The following is a 20,117-nucleotide window of genomic DNA, read 5'->3' on the forward strand; positions in this document are numbered from 1 at the left end:
GATAGGATTATTCATTACTTGAGGCATAATGGCTACTAAAAGCATGAAGCACATTGCTAAAACTATTGGCATAGCTTATGGCAGGTACTCAGGAGCAGCAACTTTTGCAGTGACACCTTGACTGTCTGCTCAGCCGGGTCCCTTTACTAAGGGAATATTGTGTTGGTTTTACCAGTTTGGTTCTGCAGTATGTGGCCACTGGCCTTACTAATGAGGTGGCCCTATTAACGAAAATTAAATCAATGGAATAGTATGGAAGATTCATCTGGACTTTCTGGACCTGGCCACTATAACAAGGTGGCCTTATTAATGAGGTGGCCACTAAGTGAGGTTTCACTGTACTAAACTTATATCACATACTGCAATTACTAATTACATTTAATGTCGGCTGTTTGTGAGTCAATCCTTGTGGAGGTTTCAAATGCCAGAATGTTTCTGACGGTTCTCTACACTTTCCTCTACTTTGTCTTCTAGTCTTCAGTTGTCTCTGAAACTTGCTGGTGAAAAGGGGGCTTCCTCTTGGCTATCCACCCTCCCCTTGGAATGTCATGGTTTTTCTCTCTACAAGAGTGGTTTTTGTGATGCTATCGCTCATCGATATGGTTGATCTCCTCAGAATCTTCCTTCAAGTTGTGCCTGTGGTAGATCCAACAGCATTGAACATGCTCTCAGTTGTCCGAATGGAGCTTTCCCTACTATCCACCACAATGACATCCAGGATCTAACTGCTGAGTTGATGTCTGAGGTTTTGTCATGATGTATCCACCAAGCTTTCACTTCAACCTTTAAAATTCTTTCTACATTCCGATGTTGGTGCTCACTTGGACATTAAGACTTCTAGTTTTTGGGGCTGTCGGTTTCAGTCCACTTTTTTCAATGTCAGAATTTAATCCTTATGCCCCTTCTAACCAATCCAACACCTACTGTCAGCATGAGTGTGCGAAATGCCGTCAATATGAGGAGGGGGTTCGTGAGATTGGTCATGGTAACTTCAGCCCACTTCCGGAGGTATGGGTGCCTCAACTACTGTTGCTTATAAACGCTTGGCATTCCTATTGTCTTGCAAGTGGAAGACGCCTTATTGCAAAATAATGAGTTGGCTACGTGGTCGTCTCAGTTTCTCCTTACTACATTCTGCCTTCATGTGCATAAGGGGTTCTTGTTCCTCCTCTAGTCAACCCTGTAAAGATCATGTTCCAGCTTCAGTCAACCTAGTAGGGATGCCTCGGGGGTATCTAAACCCCGAGATCGTGTTGAACTCTTAGTTAATTAAATGCTTTTTTTTCATGGTGTGTTTTGTTGTATGTCCTTTTATTACCATATAGAAGATGGAAAAAAATCCTTGTGGAGGTTAGCAAGCAGCCAGCTATGGCATTAAATTTTAATATTAACACATTTAAATATCTATATACAGTATATCTGCAGCTGGGAATTATTGACAAACAATATATCCCAGGCATGTCAACTACCCAGCTTTGGGGGATAATTTAGAGCCCAATGTAGGCTCTAACAGTCCAAACAACTTGTTCCTCCCCAGACAACATCCTTCTTGTTCCACTTCTTTACCTACAGTAGATCACATAAGCATGCAAACAACAGTAGTTGCAAGAGAAAATAGTAGCAGTAATTAATCAATAAATGAAAACTAAATTTATCTGATATCATGTAGCTAGTAACCAGGATCCTTGAGAACTCTGCTAGTTCTTCTTGTGACATACAAATGCATGCACCATAAGAAAGGCGTCACTATTCCAGCATCAAAGTTTGCATATGAGAGAGTCTTCTATGCCACATCCAGCTGCAGCACACCATGCCTTGCAAAGCCATGTGAGGTAACCCACATGCTTGAAGTGCTTGTTTGGTTTAGTTAGTGAGTGTACATGTCCTGTTTTGATATTTGAAGAAAGGATCCAACTCTGATTCTCAGATTGCCATGTAGGAAAGTATGGCACTTACTGGGCACTGACTACAAGCCATCAGTTCTTATAATGAACCCTCCTATATTGGTTTGCCTTTGACCACTTTAATTTCATGCGCTCGAAAAGCTTTGGAAATGTAGGATTATTGATTGCAACATCACCCTAACTCAGGTGTGTCATGGCAACATATGGATGGAATGGTAATTTCACCAGAGTGGAAGAATGTAAGCAAATAGTACGTGACTGCTGCCCAAGCATAATACTGTACACTGAAACCTCTCTAATCTGACACCTCTGTAATTCAAAATACCTCTATAATCTGACATTGTTTTGTATAAGATTTTTCCTATGCAATACTGCCTCAATAATCTGACATCCTTGCTAATCCGATACAATTTTCTTATTTCAATGAGTATCAGATTATAGAGGTTTCACTGTACTGATGTCTGTGGGTTGGTACTTAACTGTGTTGATCAGTGAGCTTTTATCTTCTGTAATACCTGGCACCTTGATTTTCTTGGACACTGGCACATGTTGTGAAAAGGTTTGTTGAACACCTAGGCCTGTTTGCATTAGATGAAGATGTGGAAGTAAGGAGAAGACTCTCAGCTCTGGAAGACTTTTGTACATATACCTGCTAGATAAGTTTTGAATGTTTGTGGTGAGAGATTTTGAAAATGCAACAAATTAAAATAACATAGAAAATTACTTCTGACACTGAGAATGGGATACGTATTCCATGAGTTTAACACATATTACTTCAGAGCAGATTGGTAAACAAAGTTTTTTGAGTGTCCTTTTGAACAAATTACTGAATTGTTGCATCCAGGTGGGAGATGTCCAGTTGAGATCCATGTGGAACTGCCACTGCAAAGAGGAACACGTGATAGCCAATTGTTTTTCTAATATCAATGTAATGATAAAAGTGTACATGTGTACAGCCTATCATGGACAGTCTGCTAAACTATTATGCTTACCTGGAATGTGCACTACACGTAGCTGAAATTGAAAGTATGCATGCTTATACAAAATGATAAGTAGCAAATTATGGAAGCATCTGCATCATGTGGTTACCTGTATACATGTGCTGTACCTATAGCTACTGTTTAGGATGGCAACTACAGCTGTGGTGTCACAGAGAGCGATAGCTGTCCAATGCTTACCCCAGATGAATGCACTTATCAGGATGGAGATCAACTCTTTTTCAAGTTTTCAAGTCATTATAATATTATATAGTTAATCAATTCCCACTGTAGTTGGAACCACTAGTCATAGTGCCAAGCCCCACAATCCTAATCCATGTGCATCAAGTCATTTCCGGTCTGGATGAATAACGAGGACTGAAACATTCTAGCTGTGAGCAAACTTCCATTTCTGAGTAAAAATCAAAATTAAGCCTTTTGTGATCATGATGACCAGGATTCTTTGGCTTACTACATACAGAAGGCAGTTTCATAATCAAGATGTATTGGTATAGTTAAAAGGATATTACAGCCATTTTATGAGTCACAAGACTATATAGCTACATAGAAATGTGTCAGCCTTTTTTGGCAGTGACAGTGAGTGGTTACCTTGACTTAATGGCAAATTACAAAGAATTAGCAAGGAATATGCTTGAAGCTGGCAATTCTCGAAGGCACTGTTGTCCATAAAATCCAATGAGCACATATGACCTTAGAATAATCTGTAAGCCTAAGCTAACTATAGTTCATATTAATAACATTGAATTTATCTGGAATCACTAGACCTGTTCATCATTACCACAATTAGAAAAAGCAGTGTATAGAGTAAATGAAGTGAACTCACCCAGTTGCAGCTTAATTAACAAATAAATAGTAAATATCACAAAAATATTCTATAAAACAACCAAATGGTCACATCACTACAATCAAGTAAGATGTAAGAAGTCACTCATTTTCATCTTCCCCATCACATCCACACTTCCATACATGTTCATCTTGTAGTTGGGTTTACGTTTGAACATTGTGATGAGGTCAAACTTGTTGTCTTTCATCTGTTGTAGTTGACTTGCTATTTGATCTAAAGCAAAAAAGAGTCCTCACAACTCAATGCTACAGTGTAGATATTTCAAATTCAACTTGATAGCACTGAATGTAACTTTATGTTTTAATGAATGTTGAACTAAAACTATAATATCTTATAGAAACTATTTATGAAAGTGGCAAATCAGGATGTGCAGTTATAAAATAAATAGTAAGTTGTATAGTCATGCATGTAGGGTTGAAACCGGGCCAGTACTACAACCAAATAACCCGCTAACCTGGATAGTAATCCGGATCTGACCTCTAAATAGAGGCTTGTATCAAAAGCTAGATTGTGTAATAAGTGGGGTGGTTTCAGGCACAACACTGTAGCAAGACCCATGTATTTGACAGACTGCAGTTACTCCTACTTTTAAAGGATATAGAAGGCTACCACACACTGACTGGCTACCTTTGCATAACGGCCATGGTCATGAGGTTCCAAATATTTTCCCATACAATTGTATGCATTGTGGTCTGCATTAAGTGGTCACCTGTCTAATGCATATATATAACAGTCAACCAAGAATTTGCCTATGAATCACTGTATACATAACTTCATCCTTCGTATAGTAGTTGCTACCTTTTATGGTAGCTTGTTAAGCCAATTTCCTGGCACCACAGCACCGTTTCAATTAATGAGCAATTATCATACTTCCTCCCTTTCAATGAATATAATCTATCAGGCTTCATTGCTTAAACATATTCAATAGCTATAACCAACATTCACCTTGCCCTTTCTGTACTAAAAACTAGTAAAATATTACTGTATTGTGGTTGGCGCGAGCCTCCTAATAATAATTACTCATTTATAACGGTCATAGCCACTAAAATTCTGCTGACCACCTCAAGCAAGTTTTCTCTATAACAGCCACCTGTATATAAAGGCCAGATATATCTGGTCCCAAGGTGACCATTAAAGACAGGTTCCACTGTATTAACCCAAACAGCATGACACTGTAATTAACAGTTGGTAAGTGGGAATGACTCTACAGACAGCAAAAACACAATTCCAACAAGGGTGCATGTGACTCCATGTATGTGTACAGACAGCAATGCACAATTCCAATAAGTGGAAGTGGTCCCATTTACACAAACAGACAACACACCTCAGCATGACTCAGTCAAAGTGTACTATCACACATGATCCAATCCGGACCAGGCATGGATGTTCTATAAAGCAGATAAGACCCTGAACACAATGCCCTAGACCCAACTTGGTCTCATCCCCATAGTCATGTATGCAGCCCCATAGTCATGTATGCAGAACTGCACACATACCACATGTACTGGTAGCTACACACAACACTTCACCTTGCATGTCTACTGTAATCTGTCCTGAAGATTCAGTGTTAAGCTTTTCACTGAGCTTGTCAATCTGTTCAAACATCTTCCATGCTGCTGTAGGGATCTTTGATGGTTGATGATACGAGTACTATAAAAACAATGTATATATCCACATGGAAAAATCTTTAGTTGTGGATTGTGAATGTATATTGGAAAAGCTATACATGCTCAATTAGCAATGTGGTTAGCAATGTACACTAAAGGCCCTAAGAGTTTGCCTAGACTATTCTACTCTCTTTGCCTCTACAACTAAATCCTATCCATTATCAACTTGTATTAAAGGTCCAAAATAGTAAAATACACTTTGGCTATTATCAATCCTTGCTACTAGTGGGATAGATTGGTGTATGTGATTTAGTTAGATTTTGTTTTGTTTAGTAGATATAACACATTTTAATGTATTGTGGTTTGTCAATTATATTATGTCATAATGCAACTTTAGTACACATTGAAGCGACAGAAGCGTACATGTACAGCTATATTCGATTTAGTTTCATGTCATAACAACTTAAGAACTTGTACTGCAACCAGTTACAAGCCAGTAAGTGAATCTACACTGGTCTTGTGGTGAAGAACGCTCAAGAACTCCTGTTAAAGGGACTGTAAATCAACAGTACAGTGGTCGAAACACGTCTGAGTTCATTTCTTAAAATGTTTTGAATACACTGAAGGGTCCAATACAGCGGATGGAGGTAGAGAAACGCGAGGAAAACAATTGCGATGGTGCCACTGGCAAGACATTACTGATCCCTACCACGACTCAGGAAAGTGTAATATAGATACCATCGTTTGTTTCATGGTACTGCTAACCCAGCTTTGTAAACAAATCGAACTAATCTTACTTCAGTGGAGCATAATGAAGCGTGAGCTTCAATAGTGCAAAGCACTGGACACAGACCGAGCTGCTACAGGCAACTACAGAACAACTCCGCTATTGTTTTCCAGCAGAACATTCGAGTACTCTTGGAACACTATGAAGTTGAAAAGGAGAGCTTGGGCATTGCCGCCTGCACGTGACGTAACTAGACTTTGTGGCTTAATATCTCGGAATAACACCATAATTGAATTATTAAAAAGGTGTTTTTGTGCATTGCATGATACAAACAACCTATTTATTCAATAAAATGGCAAGTGAAATTTTCCATTTCAGTGGACTGTACCTTTAATATGTATTGCAGCTTGCAAGTACTTTGCCCAATACCAACATTTAAGATTGCATATAATTATGCAGATGGCCTTTATCTCTTTGTGTATTATATAGGACAGCATAAACATTGCATAATAGTTTGTATGCCATCATCCAAACAAATTCAAACCTCAACTGTCATGCATTCAAGAGACATTATATGCAAATAATATTATTCTTTTACACATTCAAGTTCTGTACATACTGTACAGTGAGTTTGATGTCTCTATAAAAAATCAAATTGACACTTTTGTGCTACATATACAACAGCTTTTTTATTTAATTTACTACCACAAGATATATATGCAAGTTATGATTTGTCAAGTCATGCCAAAGCACTGTCATACCAGATCACGTATTTTCTGTATAATAGCAAGTTTTTCTGAGGGGAAATTTTCATGTTTTTCACGGATTGGCTCTAATTCACAAAACTTTTCTCTCAAAATTTGCATCTAAATCAAAATTGCATTGTTTATAATGTATAAAAGATCTCAACAAAGCAAAATTTTCCCCTTTAAAATTTTGGATGGTGGCTAGGCTTGCACCAATTATTATGTCAAGCATAATAAGCTAGCAAAGCATCAAGCATTGCGTCAGCATAATAGGACAATTTTAAAATTAAAATGTGCATTGCAAGTGCCAAAAATACAACAAAACATGAACACATTACACCTTAGTTCTGCATTCCATATCAAGAATATGTGCAGTGTTATTATTTTTATTGTTTCTTGGCTGATTATTTACACTTTGCGGAAATAAGATTGAGATACTCTGATAGAGCAGTCACTTACTCTAATACAGCAGTCAGGAAAAACTGATATACTCAAACAAAACAGCCATCTCTAGAGCACAATCTTGATCATGATTTTTGAGCACTACTCAAAAACACAATAGGTTACTTTCAAAGCATTATTAGCTCAAGTATGATAGTGGCGATCTATGAATATTTCCCCTCAAAAGAAACTGTTATACAGTAGTATAAATTATTACACATAATGTAGTTGAACCTTTGTGTAGCACATAGTCATAACAGAATAATTATGCATCGTGCTTTCTTGTGTGACCATGCTGGCACTTACATTTCCAGTAGACCATTGTACACTTTTCTGCCTTTCACTTTCATAGTCTTCCTCCTATACGTAATTATAGTAGTATAACAATGTATTGAAATTCTACATATATACGTATATATATAAACAACTGTAGCTTATCACTTTCTATAGTATTTTATTAGCATGTCTCACAGTAAATAATTGCTCTTTCTTAAATTTACCAGACATAAAGTATGGAAGGAGGATCTATGTACTTACCATATGACAGGTAACTTTTGATGAAAGAATTTGACAAATTAGCTATATTTGTCAAATTTTAATTCATCAAACGTCAATAAGTGCCTCAAAAGTCAGTGTTTAGATCTGTGATTTCTTGCTTTTCGTCAAGTTTTAATTCGTCAAAGCTGATTAATTGTGAATTTGACAAATTTTCCTTTTGTCAATATTTTCTGTTATATGGTATATAATACACCCTGTAATATAGTAATCACTGTATTTCTAAAACACAGCATGAACAAATTTGGGTCTGAGCAACAACGTTTCAAGTAGGTATGGCATAATATGACACAAACATTTGACAACAAAAATTTTCATATCCACGGTATGCATCTAACTTTGTAGTTTATTTGACTTACAGTCAATGCCACTTCCTTATCAAACATCTCCTTGTAATGAGGTGTGCAGGAATGTACCTTTTCCTAAAATTGTTAATGTAAGTACAATTAATACTTGTGCTACATACGCACCTGTATAAACTGGTGCAGTTCAACTAAAGTTTTATCCTTCCACTCTGTACCAGTAAAGTAGTCAACCATTGCATCAACTAGGATCGACCCATCAGAGCCACAATGATCAGGTCCTGTTGACATGGCTAACATTTCCCTACCATCACCTGCAACTCCTAGTACGTAATAGGAGACAGATTACTGGTTACATCAATGAAGTTTTCTACTAAATATTAACTATATCTTTCAACAAAAAAGGAATTTGCTGCTTTGCAAAGACAGCTACTAAGAGCAGCAACCATTATACATGCTCCTATTATGCTCTCAGGCTGTTCCATTGTACTGCAGATATATGTGTACGTAAACTCTGTGTCTTTAGTGCTAATTTTCCTGTGAATGCTCTTTTAACTTGTGGTGACTGTTCTATTAGGTCTTAAGAATGCTAATATTTTAACTTGTGTGACAGTTTTAGATGGATATCCTTATTACAATTCGCAGTTCTCTGATATCCAACATACCACAATTGTATAGCAATACAGTAGGAATCCGAATCTCAATTATCCAAACCTCAAATATCCAAACAGTATACAGTGTAAGTGACTGCCCTATTAGAGTATTTCCTCATTAGGTGAACATTCTATTAGTATGTTCTATTAGAGTAGTTGAACAGAACTTAGTATATAAATGAATGGGCTTCATTTATCCGATTATCTGAACACTTTTATGATTTAACTGGCACACAGGTGTTCGGATAATATAGATCCTACTGTACTTTAACATACTGTATATATAATATTATGCTGGCACAATCATGCAGCACAGGCCTATATAACTGTGCGTACAGTACACATGAAGAATTTTAGAGTGCTTGAATTAAACTAATACTATACGTATAATTAACCACTTGCATACTTTCAATAATGATGAATGTCTAAACTAAACTGAAATGTGTTACAAAATATGTGGCATCTGTAAATGTGCAACTACACCACCTGCTGTTGTTGGAAACATAGTCCATGCTTTGATGTTACAGTGCAATAGTTATCTGATTATATTGTGCCACAGTTGCATGTCATTATGTTGAAATCTTAATACAAAAAATCAGGCTAGCTATGTTTGTCATATTTCTACAATATCTAAGAATAATAAATGCATTATCCTAATAAATTCATTTTCCATGCTATTTTGTTGCTACAGTAAACATAAATGTACTATTTTAATATCTGTTAACTGCACAAAAATCTTTCAATTTGGACATATAGTAAGGAAATGCTACAGTATTACAGGCTACATGTATGAGGATTGCTATGTATATACAATGCCTGCTATACTCTATGTACATAGAGGACTTGCACATTGACAATTCATTGCAATTTTTGTGCAACCACAGTTGTCAGCTGTTTCAGGACAATGTGGTGACTAAACAGTGTCTTCTCTATTTGTAATGGTCTATAGTGAAGTGAATGCATATCTCATGTTGAATAAATAACACCCAGCTTGTTAGAAACAGCAAAGATTGAATCAGTGAGTAATTTACCTAAAATTAAATTGCCACCTACAGTATTTTACCGAGCAAGTGTTGAGGAATTCTAGTTCAAAACTAGTCCTGCTTCCCATTGCCGCTATACTCCGCCCATAGTGAGTATATGTTATTATTTCATTCTGACCCCACGGAAAGTTAGGCCACCAGACAACCATTGCTAGCCCGTGTCATCACACGGTGCAAGTCCTCTATACATGGACATACATGCATTCATACTTTTAGCAGCATCTTGTAGCACATTTCCAGAATATGAAGCCTGGCATATAAAGAGAGTGTTCTTAGCGACAAATTCATCCTCCAGGTTGAGTATACCATCAAAGCGAACGCTTGATCCATTAAAGAATGCCAAACTTCCAGCATTGGGTATCATTGATGGTGGATTATACCCTATTGGTGGAATCCATCCTTCTCCAATGAAAATCACAATCACTATGAACCAAAAAAAGAACCCTCATTAAGGACAGTACATATTAGATCTCTGCCTATTTAAACATATGTGTGATACCCACATACAGTACTGTATTTATGTTACTTTACGTAAGCATAGAATCACGATCAGTCATCAGTTTTTCTAATCATACATTGAGATAAAATGGTTGTAAAGAATCCAAACCATTATAGCTTGCCAAGGGCAGCAATACACATATGAAATTTATTCATCAATTCAAAGCATTTCCAATACTTGCATGTAGCTGTTTGTTGAGTTCCCCACTAAATAAGATTAAAAATTTGATGAATGTAGTACTGTAGTATAACAAGTGCTCACAAAAGATGTGGGCAACAGATAGAATTTGTAATGGATGGGGTCCACGATATGTCTGGAGATAAAGTTTGAGTGTTGTGCTTGTAGTTTGTATGCAACAGAATCATCACAGAAAACACTTGGCCAAATTGTAACATGCCATCCACCAGTACACCCTGAATCTCATCAAGCCAGGTCCTTACCAAGGCCGGAAATTACCATTATTTTGAGCTTGCAGAAGGTGACTCTTCAAAACAGTCTCGCGTAGATTGTGTAATGCTGAGATTTAAAACCTACCTGTATGCTGTTAGTTGGATTTTTGCCTGATGTGTGATTTGGACCAGTTTCATTAAAATCTGACCACTTATGCAAGGAAATACCTTGACACATTCAGTGAATCCTTACAGTTTACCAAGAATATGAAAATGTGCTTTATGACAAAATAATAATTTGTAGCTATAATGATACCTCCAGATATTGTAATACATTGTCGCACACTATATCCAGCACATGATAATTAATGTGCATGCATTCATGAAAAGCAATTGTATAAACACAGTGAAGGCTACGTACTATGTACAATACACTTAATTACTCCTATAATATGTGTTAAAAAGAACTTAGTGTTACTATTATAAATGTGTTACCTGAATCTGTATCAGTCATGAGTACAGTTTTCATAGGCTTTTCAGTAGGCTTGCTCCAGCCAAAACCAAAACCACCACTATAGTTTCCTGAGCACCCTACACAATTGCAAGTAATATACAATTGTAAGTAATTGCAGTTTAAACAATAAAAATTAAGTATGTATCCATGTAAATCACAGAAACATACGTAACAGTAAATACACCAAAATTAATATTTATCCAAAATGCTGTGTCCTATCACACAGTGCGGTAGTACTGTATATTAGGGATCATGTAGAACTGGGGTTTTCCAGCCAAATATATCACCCTAAAATTAACCTCAATTTCTCTCCATGAGAGCTTGGCAGCATTGGTTGGGCATAGCCAAACCCAAAAATTTCTTCGGACCAACTCCACAACCTTTCCAAAAAGTTTCTGTGGAATTTCTTTTTAAATTTCTGCTTAACAGAATTTTACGCTGACTGACTACTGTAACTAATGCCTCCAGCCAAGTATAACTCGACAATGAATAAGGCTAAGGGCTTGATTTCTTCACTGTTTGACGTTGCTTTGTCCTGAGATATGCCTTTTCACCAACCACAGTACACACAACACATGCATCATGTATTTGCCTTTGTCCTCCTTTGTGTTCCAGTTATTTTTGCCTACAATGCAAGCTGTCGATTGCTATAATGTGATGCAGCTTCCCTGTGGCTGTGTTGACTATGATGCTTATCACCTGTATTTTCAGGATTGATTGCAGAGACATTTTTCGTACTGTTGTTCATTTGTTACGAACACTGTGCAACAGGCGGAGCAAAGCTGAAACAAAGTGTAATGGCCACCTCCCTTTTTGTTACTTAACTGATTGTTGAGGTACGTGTACATTCTGACGCTGATATATTTTTATGGAATTCCAGGTACCATTCTTTCTATGCACTGTTTCAGTAGTCATAATTATATTATGAAAAAGTGAACAAACAAGTAGAAGGAAAATTAGGAATTTTAAGTTGGATAGGGATCAAAGAAAAAATAGTGAAACAAGGAAATAGCTAAAAAGTGGAGGTTGCCTATGTGCGTAGATATACGTACTAGTGGACATTAAATCCTTAATGCAGTTATGGTTTTAGATTGAAGTTTAGGGATTTAATGTCCACTAGTATGTATATCTGCAGGTATAGGCAACTTCCTTGTTTCATCACATTTAGCTTTTGCCTTGTTTTTTTTTTCTTTGATCCCTAATCCAACTTAAAATTCTGCTACTATATTCTTTTTACAATCTAAGTCTGTTCACTTTCAAAACATACTCTATCATTTATAGCTACACAGTGAAGTAATGGCTTTGAATCATTAACAATATGTAAACATATTAGCATATTTTACATTCTACTAAGTTTAACAACTTTAACACACATAAATTACAAGAAGTAACACAATTGGTTACACTGTAGTGTTTTAAAGGAAAGCGACTCAGTAAAATTTGCTGCTATGCTTTAATGATATGATCCACATTAGTGTATTATGTCAATTGATGTAAAAATACCAATGAATGACACTAATTTGTATTTCTTGTGTGCTAAGATATCAGTTGTTAGTTAGTTGTTGAAAATGAGTAGTGAAGTTCAGTAATGACATATATTACAGCCACAGAATGGAGTCCTTCAATGATACAACCCTTACAGATGGCAGCTACATGGAGGTGCCCCTGTTTGTCAGCTACCTCAAAATAATGATGATGATGCTGGCTCCACCTGTGCTGGCTATTCCAAGTGGCTTGGTGATGCGTGTGATTGCCAAAGAAGAGAGCCTGCACACCAAGTACTACTTTTTGGTTGGTAATTTGCTAGCTACTGATTTTCTGGGTGTTGTGGCAGAAAGTTTGGTCCAAATCATTGGTCTGATTATGCATGTGGCAGGGTGTCACGCTGAATTTAGTTGTGCTCTTCTGAAGTTGCTCGAAACACCTACTTTTGCCAGTCAGCTACTATTGGCCACCCTTGCTATTGATCGGTTTACAACCATCTCATATCCCCACCAATATCATCAGATCATGAACAATAAAATTGCAGTCGGCATTTTAACAGTAGTTTGGATGATGGCAATTCTTACCTGCTCAATCATAGTTTATGGTATGTCTTTCCAATATGTAGCGGGATTCGCAGCATGCCACAGCTTGGATGGCTTTCCTCTAGATTACCTTTTTAAAGGAAGTTTCATGGTCCTTACAACTGCGCTAATGATAGCCATCAATATCTACCTATACAACAAGATCCATGAGACGAGTGCCAGATACAGAGAAGGAGTGCAATTACCCGGCCATGGTGTACACCTAAGGAGAGCCACACATCTAGATACACTTAAAACTCACATCAAACCCACTGCATCCATTTTGCTTCTTGGTGGGTTAGATATGCTATTCAACCTGGCTATGCGAATGTTATCATTTTACTCCCTCAATAATGATCCAATCACAAGGCTGTATGTTATGGAGTTTCTGGTGCAACCAATCAAATGCTGTCAGTTGATGTGCCATCCTTTGGTTTTTGCAGTTTTGATTACTACAATTCGTAGTAAGATATTTGATTTTGAACTGTACCACAGGCTCTTTAGCCGTCACAGCAAAGTTATTGTACTGAATAGGCAGTGAAACCTCATACCTGCACATAAATCTTAAAGATACACACAACCATTATATCTCCTTGTACACAGAATTTAAATTAATTTTATTTATTAATTTATTTGTTCACTGTGTATTGTTATTGTTATTGTTATTAGCACTTCATTGCTATATATGCACTTGACCAATAAGCATTGGTTATTCAGACGCTAATAATTATAGAAGTGAAAAAGAGTAGAAATAAGTTGTGTAATGTTAATGAAAATTAGTTGCACTTCATGCCAAAGAAAACCAGCCATTATTGCACATTCCTCAAATTCCATGTTATTACTTCTCTGCTATCTATAGTAACAAAGGAGTGGACAGTCAAAGTTTTGACTTTTTGTGCATGATGAATAGTCCTGGTATAGTGCTAGACAGTTGGAACAGGAATAAATTTGATTTGTATAAATTACAGGTGCTTATTTAATCAATCATAACTCATGACTGAAATAAGTTACGAAGACAGGGTTTGGCTCAGTATGTTCACCATAAACTAGCACATCGATTAAAGTATAGTGTTTTCCCTGCATGTCTTCATGTGGACATTCCATTGAGTAGGCCATTCCATTGATTCCAAAATGACTACGGTAAACTTTATTTCTACCGCATCATAAACAAGCGCCCATAACTCACATGTCATAGGCTGTATAAACATGCAACAATAATTTTCTTACTCCTCATGAAATGATGAAAACAAAAATCTGATGGTGTATAGATATGAGCTTTGTTTCAATGCATACCATACCAATGCGATTAAAACATGTGTAAAATCTGTATGTAGAATGTGTATTTTTATCCAGTATGTTTTTATTACAAAATAGAATTTTGCGAAAATGGCTGGTTTTTGCTCAACGTGTCACATATTATTCTGTATCGCATGTTTTTCACACTCTGTAGCCTGTTTTTCACACTCTGTAGCCTATTTTCACACCCTGTTTTCATACTTTTGTATTTTAAACTGAATTATGAAAACATGGCTGAGCAGTGTTAAAACAGAGTCACTACTGCTGACCCCAATGACCAACTGACCCAGATAGCATCAGGTCAGACTTGAATTTGCCCCGGATGTGACCTGGTTTAAATGAAAGCAAGGCATATGGGAATGCCACACCACTCAAGAAATGTATAATACTCTAAAACGTTTAGGAAAACATACCAAGCATGACCGAGACTCTATCCATAAGAAGATGAATACATCAGTTCTAAAATTAACACAAATTAAGCCTTTTAAAATCATAGTTCCATTTTTTATTATTAAAGACAGGGTATTATCCGTCACATCTCATCTTCGTAATAATTTCTTTCATAAATCATACTAGCTATCTATGGTAACTCCAAAACAAAACATCACAAAATTTGGTAATCACCATGCTTACTTGTGACATGCTATAAATTTTGAATGCTTGAGTGTGTCCTGACCTTTACCAAAAGGGGCAGGTGCAGCAAGACTATTGCTTATAAGACTCACGAAAGAAGCTTAAATGCTGTTTAGTCGACATGGCTTCATGCAGACAGTCACACACCATCTCAGATTGGTGAGCATGGCTCACAAAAGAAGCTGGGCCGCTGCTGCATATATACATTTCCACATAGTCAAGTTAATTATGTTGTTTCAAATGTGATTTGAACCCCCAGGTATTTTATAAAGCAGTTGACCTGCACAAAATGTGACTTTTATGACCTGAACAATGGACGACCTGACCAAGTTCAACCCTGATTTGTGTAGTAAAAGCTGTGATTTTAAGCAACATTACCTTTTTATGACCGTATCTTCAAGCATATCACCATACGTATGTGATGGCAGGGCTGATAGATATATCAACTTGATCAGGTCATATGGAATCTCCTGCCTTAATATAGGGTTCTCAAAACCACCTGACTCACTCAAAGTGAAAGAAATATACAGTGAAAACATTTGGTGACTGTCCAAGGGTGTTCATATCTCTAGCCTGTGTTACAGCTGGCCAGTGACATTTCAAGGTGCCAGAGCATTTCCAGTTCATGTGACTGGCACATGTTTCTAGAAACCCACTCCCTGGGCAAATCAGTGGCATGGCTGTCATGGCTGTGGAGTAAACATGTACTGTACTGGTGTGGCAATCCATTTATGGCTAAAAGTCAAATACAGTGGTGCATGCATAGATCGAAAATTTTCAAAAATTTGGTCACAACAGTAGACCCTCGGTTATCCGAACCCCACTGTGTCTCAGGTAATGGTAAAAGTGTTGTGAATTGTTCGGCCTATACATATATATACAGAAATAACCTAATAGAACATAATACGTATGCACAAAATACTCTAATAGAACAGTCATTTCTAATTTTGGATAAACGAGGGTACAGATAAACGAGGGTTGGATAACCGAGGGTCTACTGTATTGAGAATCATTTACACAAGTTGTCCTGACACATAACATACATAGTCTGAGTAGATATTGATATTCAACATGAAATTTTCACAACTGACAGCCTACCTAATGTTACATGCAATAGTGTGTGAAGAATCCAGTTACCTATGTTCCCATATTTTTAGGGGTATGCCCATTTCAGGATAGGTGCATTGGTTGGTTTAATGCAAGAAGAATATTATAGCATGTCTAAATCTCCATTGCTGTCCGGTTTATAACACAAGGATGCCATATGGCATCTTTAGTGATTAATTAAATTAATAATATTATGTGACTGGGCCTGCAAAAATAGGGCACATAAAAATTGCCTACTTTTTAAAACTTTGATAAATCATAACTTTGTATTCTGTTATTGTTTGGCCATGAAATTTCAGCACTTCTTAACAATATAGTGGGCTTTAAAATAAAAGTTATAGAATAAAAATATCCTATCTCAGCATTGAGATACAAGATGTTATGTGGTGGGATATAGCTTGTGCCCACATGCCCTATTTTTGCAAGTCCGGTCACAAATTTGTTTGCATCTACCTTTTTGTGTATACTGTATCATACTATGAATTTTTGAGGAACAGTGTATTTCATAGTTATACTTATCGTCTGTTTGTCCATGGTGTTTTATCAGCATACCAAAGAGATTTTCAAAACAATAACCACATAGTCTACATAAAGGAAGGGGAAGGAAAAGGTAAGTCATGAGTTTGTAATACTACTTTAAGTCGGATGGGTTTTAGGCCATGTGTGTATTTGCACATGCGTAGTTGTAAATACACCTGAAAACCAGCCGTAATGTGGGTTGCTTCGATTACAAACAGACTAACAATACTGACTTATGGAACATTAGAATTCTGTTTAATGGTAGAATATGTTCAAAAAGTTGATGACCCATTATTTATGATTTATGGCATTCTTGTGGTTGCCTTTATGTACACGATAGTGATATATTAAATTCTATAGACAATAATGAACAAAGCGGGTATTCCATGCTAGTTTAGATTGTGAGATATGGTAGTTTATATAGAGTGATCTGTTCTCCTAAGAACGATTCAGTGGTGAAAAGGTACATACAATTATGTAACAATTTATTTTTAGAACATGGCCAAATACGTATAAATCTTCTAGTTATTGTAATGGTACACAGCTAGGAGATGAAGTCATACGTTACAATAAATTATACAAGTATAGAATTTTATAACAAATCAGGGATCAAAGAAATGAAGTAGTGAAACAAGGGAGATCACCTACACTTGAAGATATACTAGTGGACATTTTATCCTTACTTAGTCTATACCCATGACTGAATTAAGGATTAGGTGTAGGCAACCTCCCTTGCTTCACTACTTTTTTTTTCTATGATCCCTAATTGAACTTAAAATTTCCAAGGTACTTGTATAATTATCTGTCCATTTATTGTTGTAACATGTGACTTCATTTCCTAGCTGTATAGCGTAAGTGACCTATTATCGAACGGTACCTATTATCGAACATAAAAATCACGTAACGTATTCGGAAGTTTACAATTTTATTCCGCATACTCGTAAGGTGTTTAAATGGAGAATTCCAATAGTGTAGCCTATTCTTAATGAGCTTTCCATCCTTTAGAGTTTATGTGTGGACATCACAGCAGTCTTGATACTCATCACCACTGACGAAGAAATGAAGAAAAAGAACACAGGAATCGCCGTGAAAGAAGTACAACTCGAGCGTGACTTTGGCAGCGGGATTGGGCCTCTGTTTGTCGTTTTCCTGAGTAAAAGATGTATCCACGAAGACTGTACAGAAGGGGTTGTTGTAAACAAGGATAATAAGAATGTGTTATTGGTCGTAATGTGCTGATTTTTCACTGTACACATTTTACACTAAATGATTTGCCGTTGTAACTCACAAGTGCATGTTTGTATCAAAACTATACTTCAGTTACAGTATCATTGTACTTCAGATAACACGTTGGTATAATAAGTAAGAGTGTGTAGGTTGCACTGAAATCACCACAGTAGAAAAGGTGCAAAACGTTCGATAATTGATTAACGCAAATTAATGGGCATTCAATAATAGGTATCGGTGTTCGATAATTCATATTTTACGGAATGCTGAAATCCACTCATAACACGGACGCTAATCAGATACTATTGCTCAAACTTACGTGAGGTATTCTACAAGAAAGGCGCTACCTCCTGGTGAAAATTCGAAGTTGATACTACTTTCCTCGAGATATTTATGAAGTAAAGTATAAACGTTGTTCGATAATCGGTCACTTACGCTACCACTACAATTACTGTACAGGTCATGAAGCATATATTAAATGTACTCTGGTATGCCAAAAGCTACCTGTCGGGCTGAAGCAAAGTCCAACAATGAAAAAAACAAGCCGTAGTCTTAGCCGTTATTGAGCTACACTTGTCTGAAGGCATCAGTTAGGTAGCAGAGAAAAATTTCACAAAATGTAGCAGCCTATTGGAAGTGTTTCAAGTCATACTGAAGGCTTGGTTATACTTGCCAAGGCACCATAAGGGTACTGTAAGGCTGGTTTTAGGGTGGTTTCTTTGGTCAGAAAACCCCAAACCTTTTACTTTCGTACTGTACGGTAATATGTAAACTATTATTTAGTACCTATGTACCTGTGAGAATCTTTCCAATACTACAGGCATTTACAATGGTATCCTCCACTCCACACATGATACCACAGGTACCAGTTGCACACACAACATTCTCAGCTTTAACCACAGCATTAGACACAAACACTTTGTAAAGCTTCTCAAAGTTCTCCCTAACTTTTAGCTCTTCTTCAAATGTCTGTTGTCCTCCATTAACCAAAAACAGCCATGTGCACGGATCACGAGCCCTGGAATCCAAGGCAGGCAACCTTTTATCTCTTTTTTTAGCCTGCAGTCCTCTAGGTGTCCCAAATATATTTCCTGCATTTTGGTTAAAGCCTTGGCCAAATCCTCCCTGGTTGTCCCCTCCTTGTCCAAACATTCCTTGACCTGTAGTCGCTCTACCAAATGCTCCCCCTGCTGCAGGTGTTCCACCAAATCCTGAACCACATGGATTTGAGCCAAATCCTCCTGGGAATTGATTTACACCAATAGTCTCATTAGCTGCTAATGGCGCAGGGGGTGGAGTGGCTGCAGTTTGGCCAAATCCTCCAGAACTACCAAATAGTCCTCCACCTCCTGAGTTAAACCCGCTTGTACCAAACGTTTGGTTAGTCTTTGCTGGGGAAGCTGTACTAATTGTATTTTGAAAACTCAAACCCCCTGCAGCCGACTGTCCTGCACCAAAGAGTCCACCGCCTGCGCCAACTCCACCTGACAAGGATGCTCTCAAACCAAAACCCTGACTAGCAGCTGAGGTCGCAGAACTGCCAAAAAGTGAAGCCCCTCTCGGGGACTGCGACGTGGCAGTAGTAGAGGATTGACCAAATAGGTCGCTAACTGTTTGACTAGTAGTGCTTACACTTTGACTCGACGGCTGTTGTTGGTTTTCAGAGTTGTTCCGTGAAGAAGGTAGCATTGTAATCGTTTAGTACCCGATACACTCCGTCACTCCCTCTCTGTTAGTTGACGCCCTTACTAAAAAAAATTGCACGGTAATCACAAAAAAAAATTTTTTTAAGCGGGCAACGAGTGCTGGGTTGTTACTGCTACAGTACTAGTTTGTTTCATCTAGTCACTCGCACTATCTCCTATATACCTGCGTGTGTCTGAGCAAATGTCAGTGTTTCTTAGTTCAGCACACACTTCCGAGCTAGCTATAGGTGCTGGTGTCTGGGCTCAGCTGCTGACAGATTTTGAACATTTGAACTTTCGACATTTACTAGATAAGCTATTTCATGGATGTGACTATTTTTCAATAGCTACTGGCTCCTTTA

The 20,117-nt window shown here is 37.3% G+C and overlaps 1 protein-coding gene across 1 annotated transcript; it reads right to left on the bottom strand.

Moving 5' to 3' along the window:
- Positions 1-3,740: 3,740 nt before the first annotated feature.
- Positions 3,741-19,829, bottom strand: LOC136254184 (uncharacterized). The gene is made up of 8 exons (XM_066046858.1): positions 18,865-19,829; positions 11,204-11,299; positions 10,031-10,243; positions 8,293-8,447; positions 8,182-8,244; positions 7,574-7,627; positions 5,276-5,396; positions 3,741-3,959 (listed from the first exon to the last, which is right to left on the bottom strand). Exons 1-8 carry the CDS (start codon positions 19,757-19,759, stop codon positions 3,808-3,810), a joined length of 1,749 nt encoding a protein of 582 aa, XP_065902930.1. The 5' UTR covers positions 19,760-19,829; the 3' UTR covers positions 3,741-3,807.
- Between the last annotated feature and the right edge of the window lie 288 nt (positions 19,830-20,117).

Source organism: Dysidea avara, chromosome 4, assembly GCF_963678975.1.
Source record: "Dysidea avara chromosome 4, odDysAvar1.4, whole genome shotgun sequence".
Taxonomy (NCBI): domain Eukaryota; kingdom Metazoa; phylum Porifera; class Demospongiae; order Dictyoceratida; family Dysideidae; genus Dysidea; species Dysidea avara.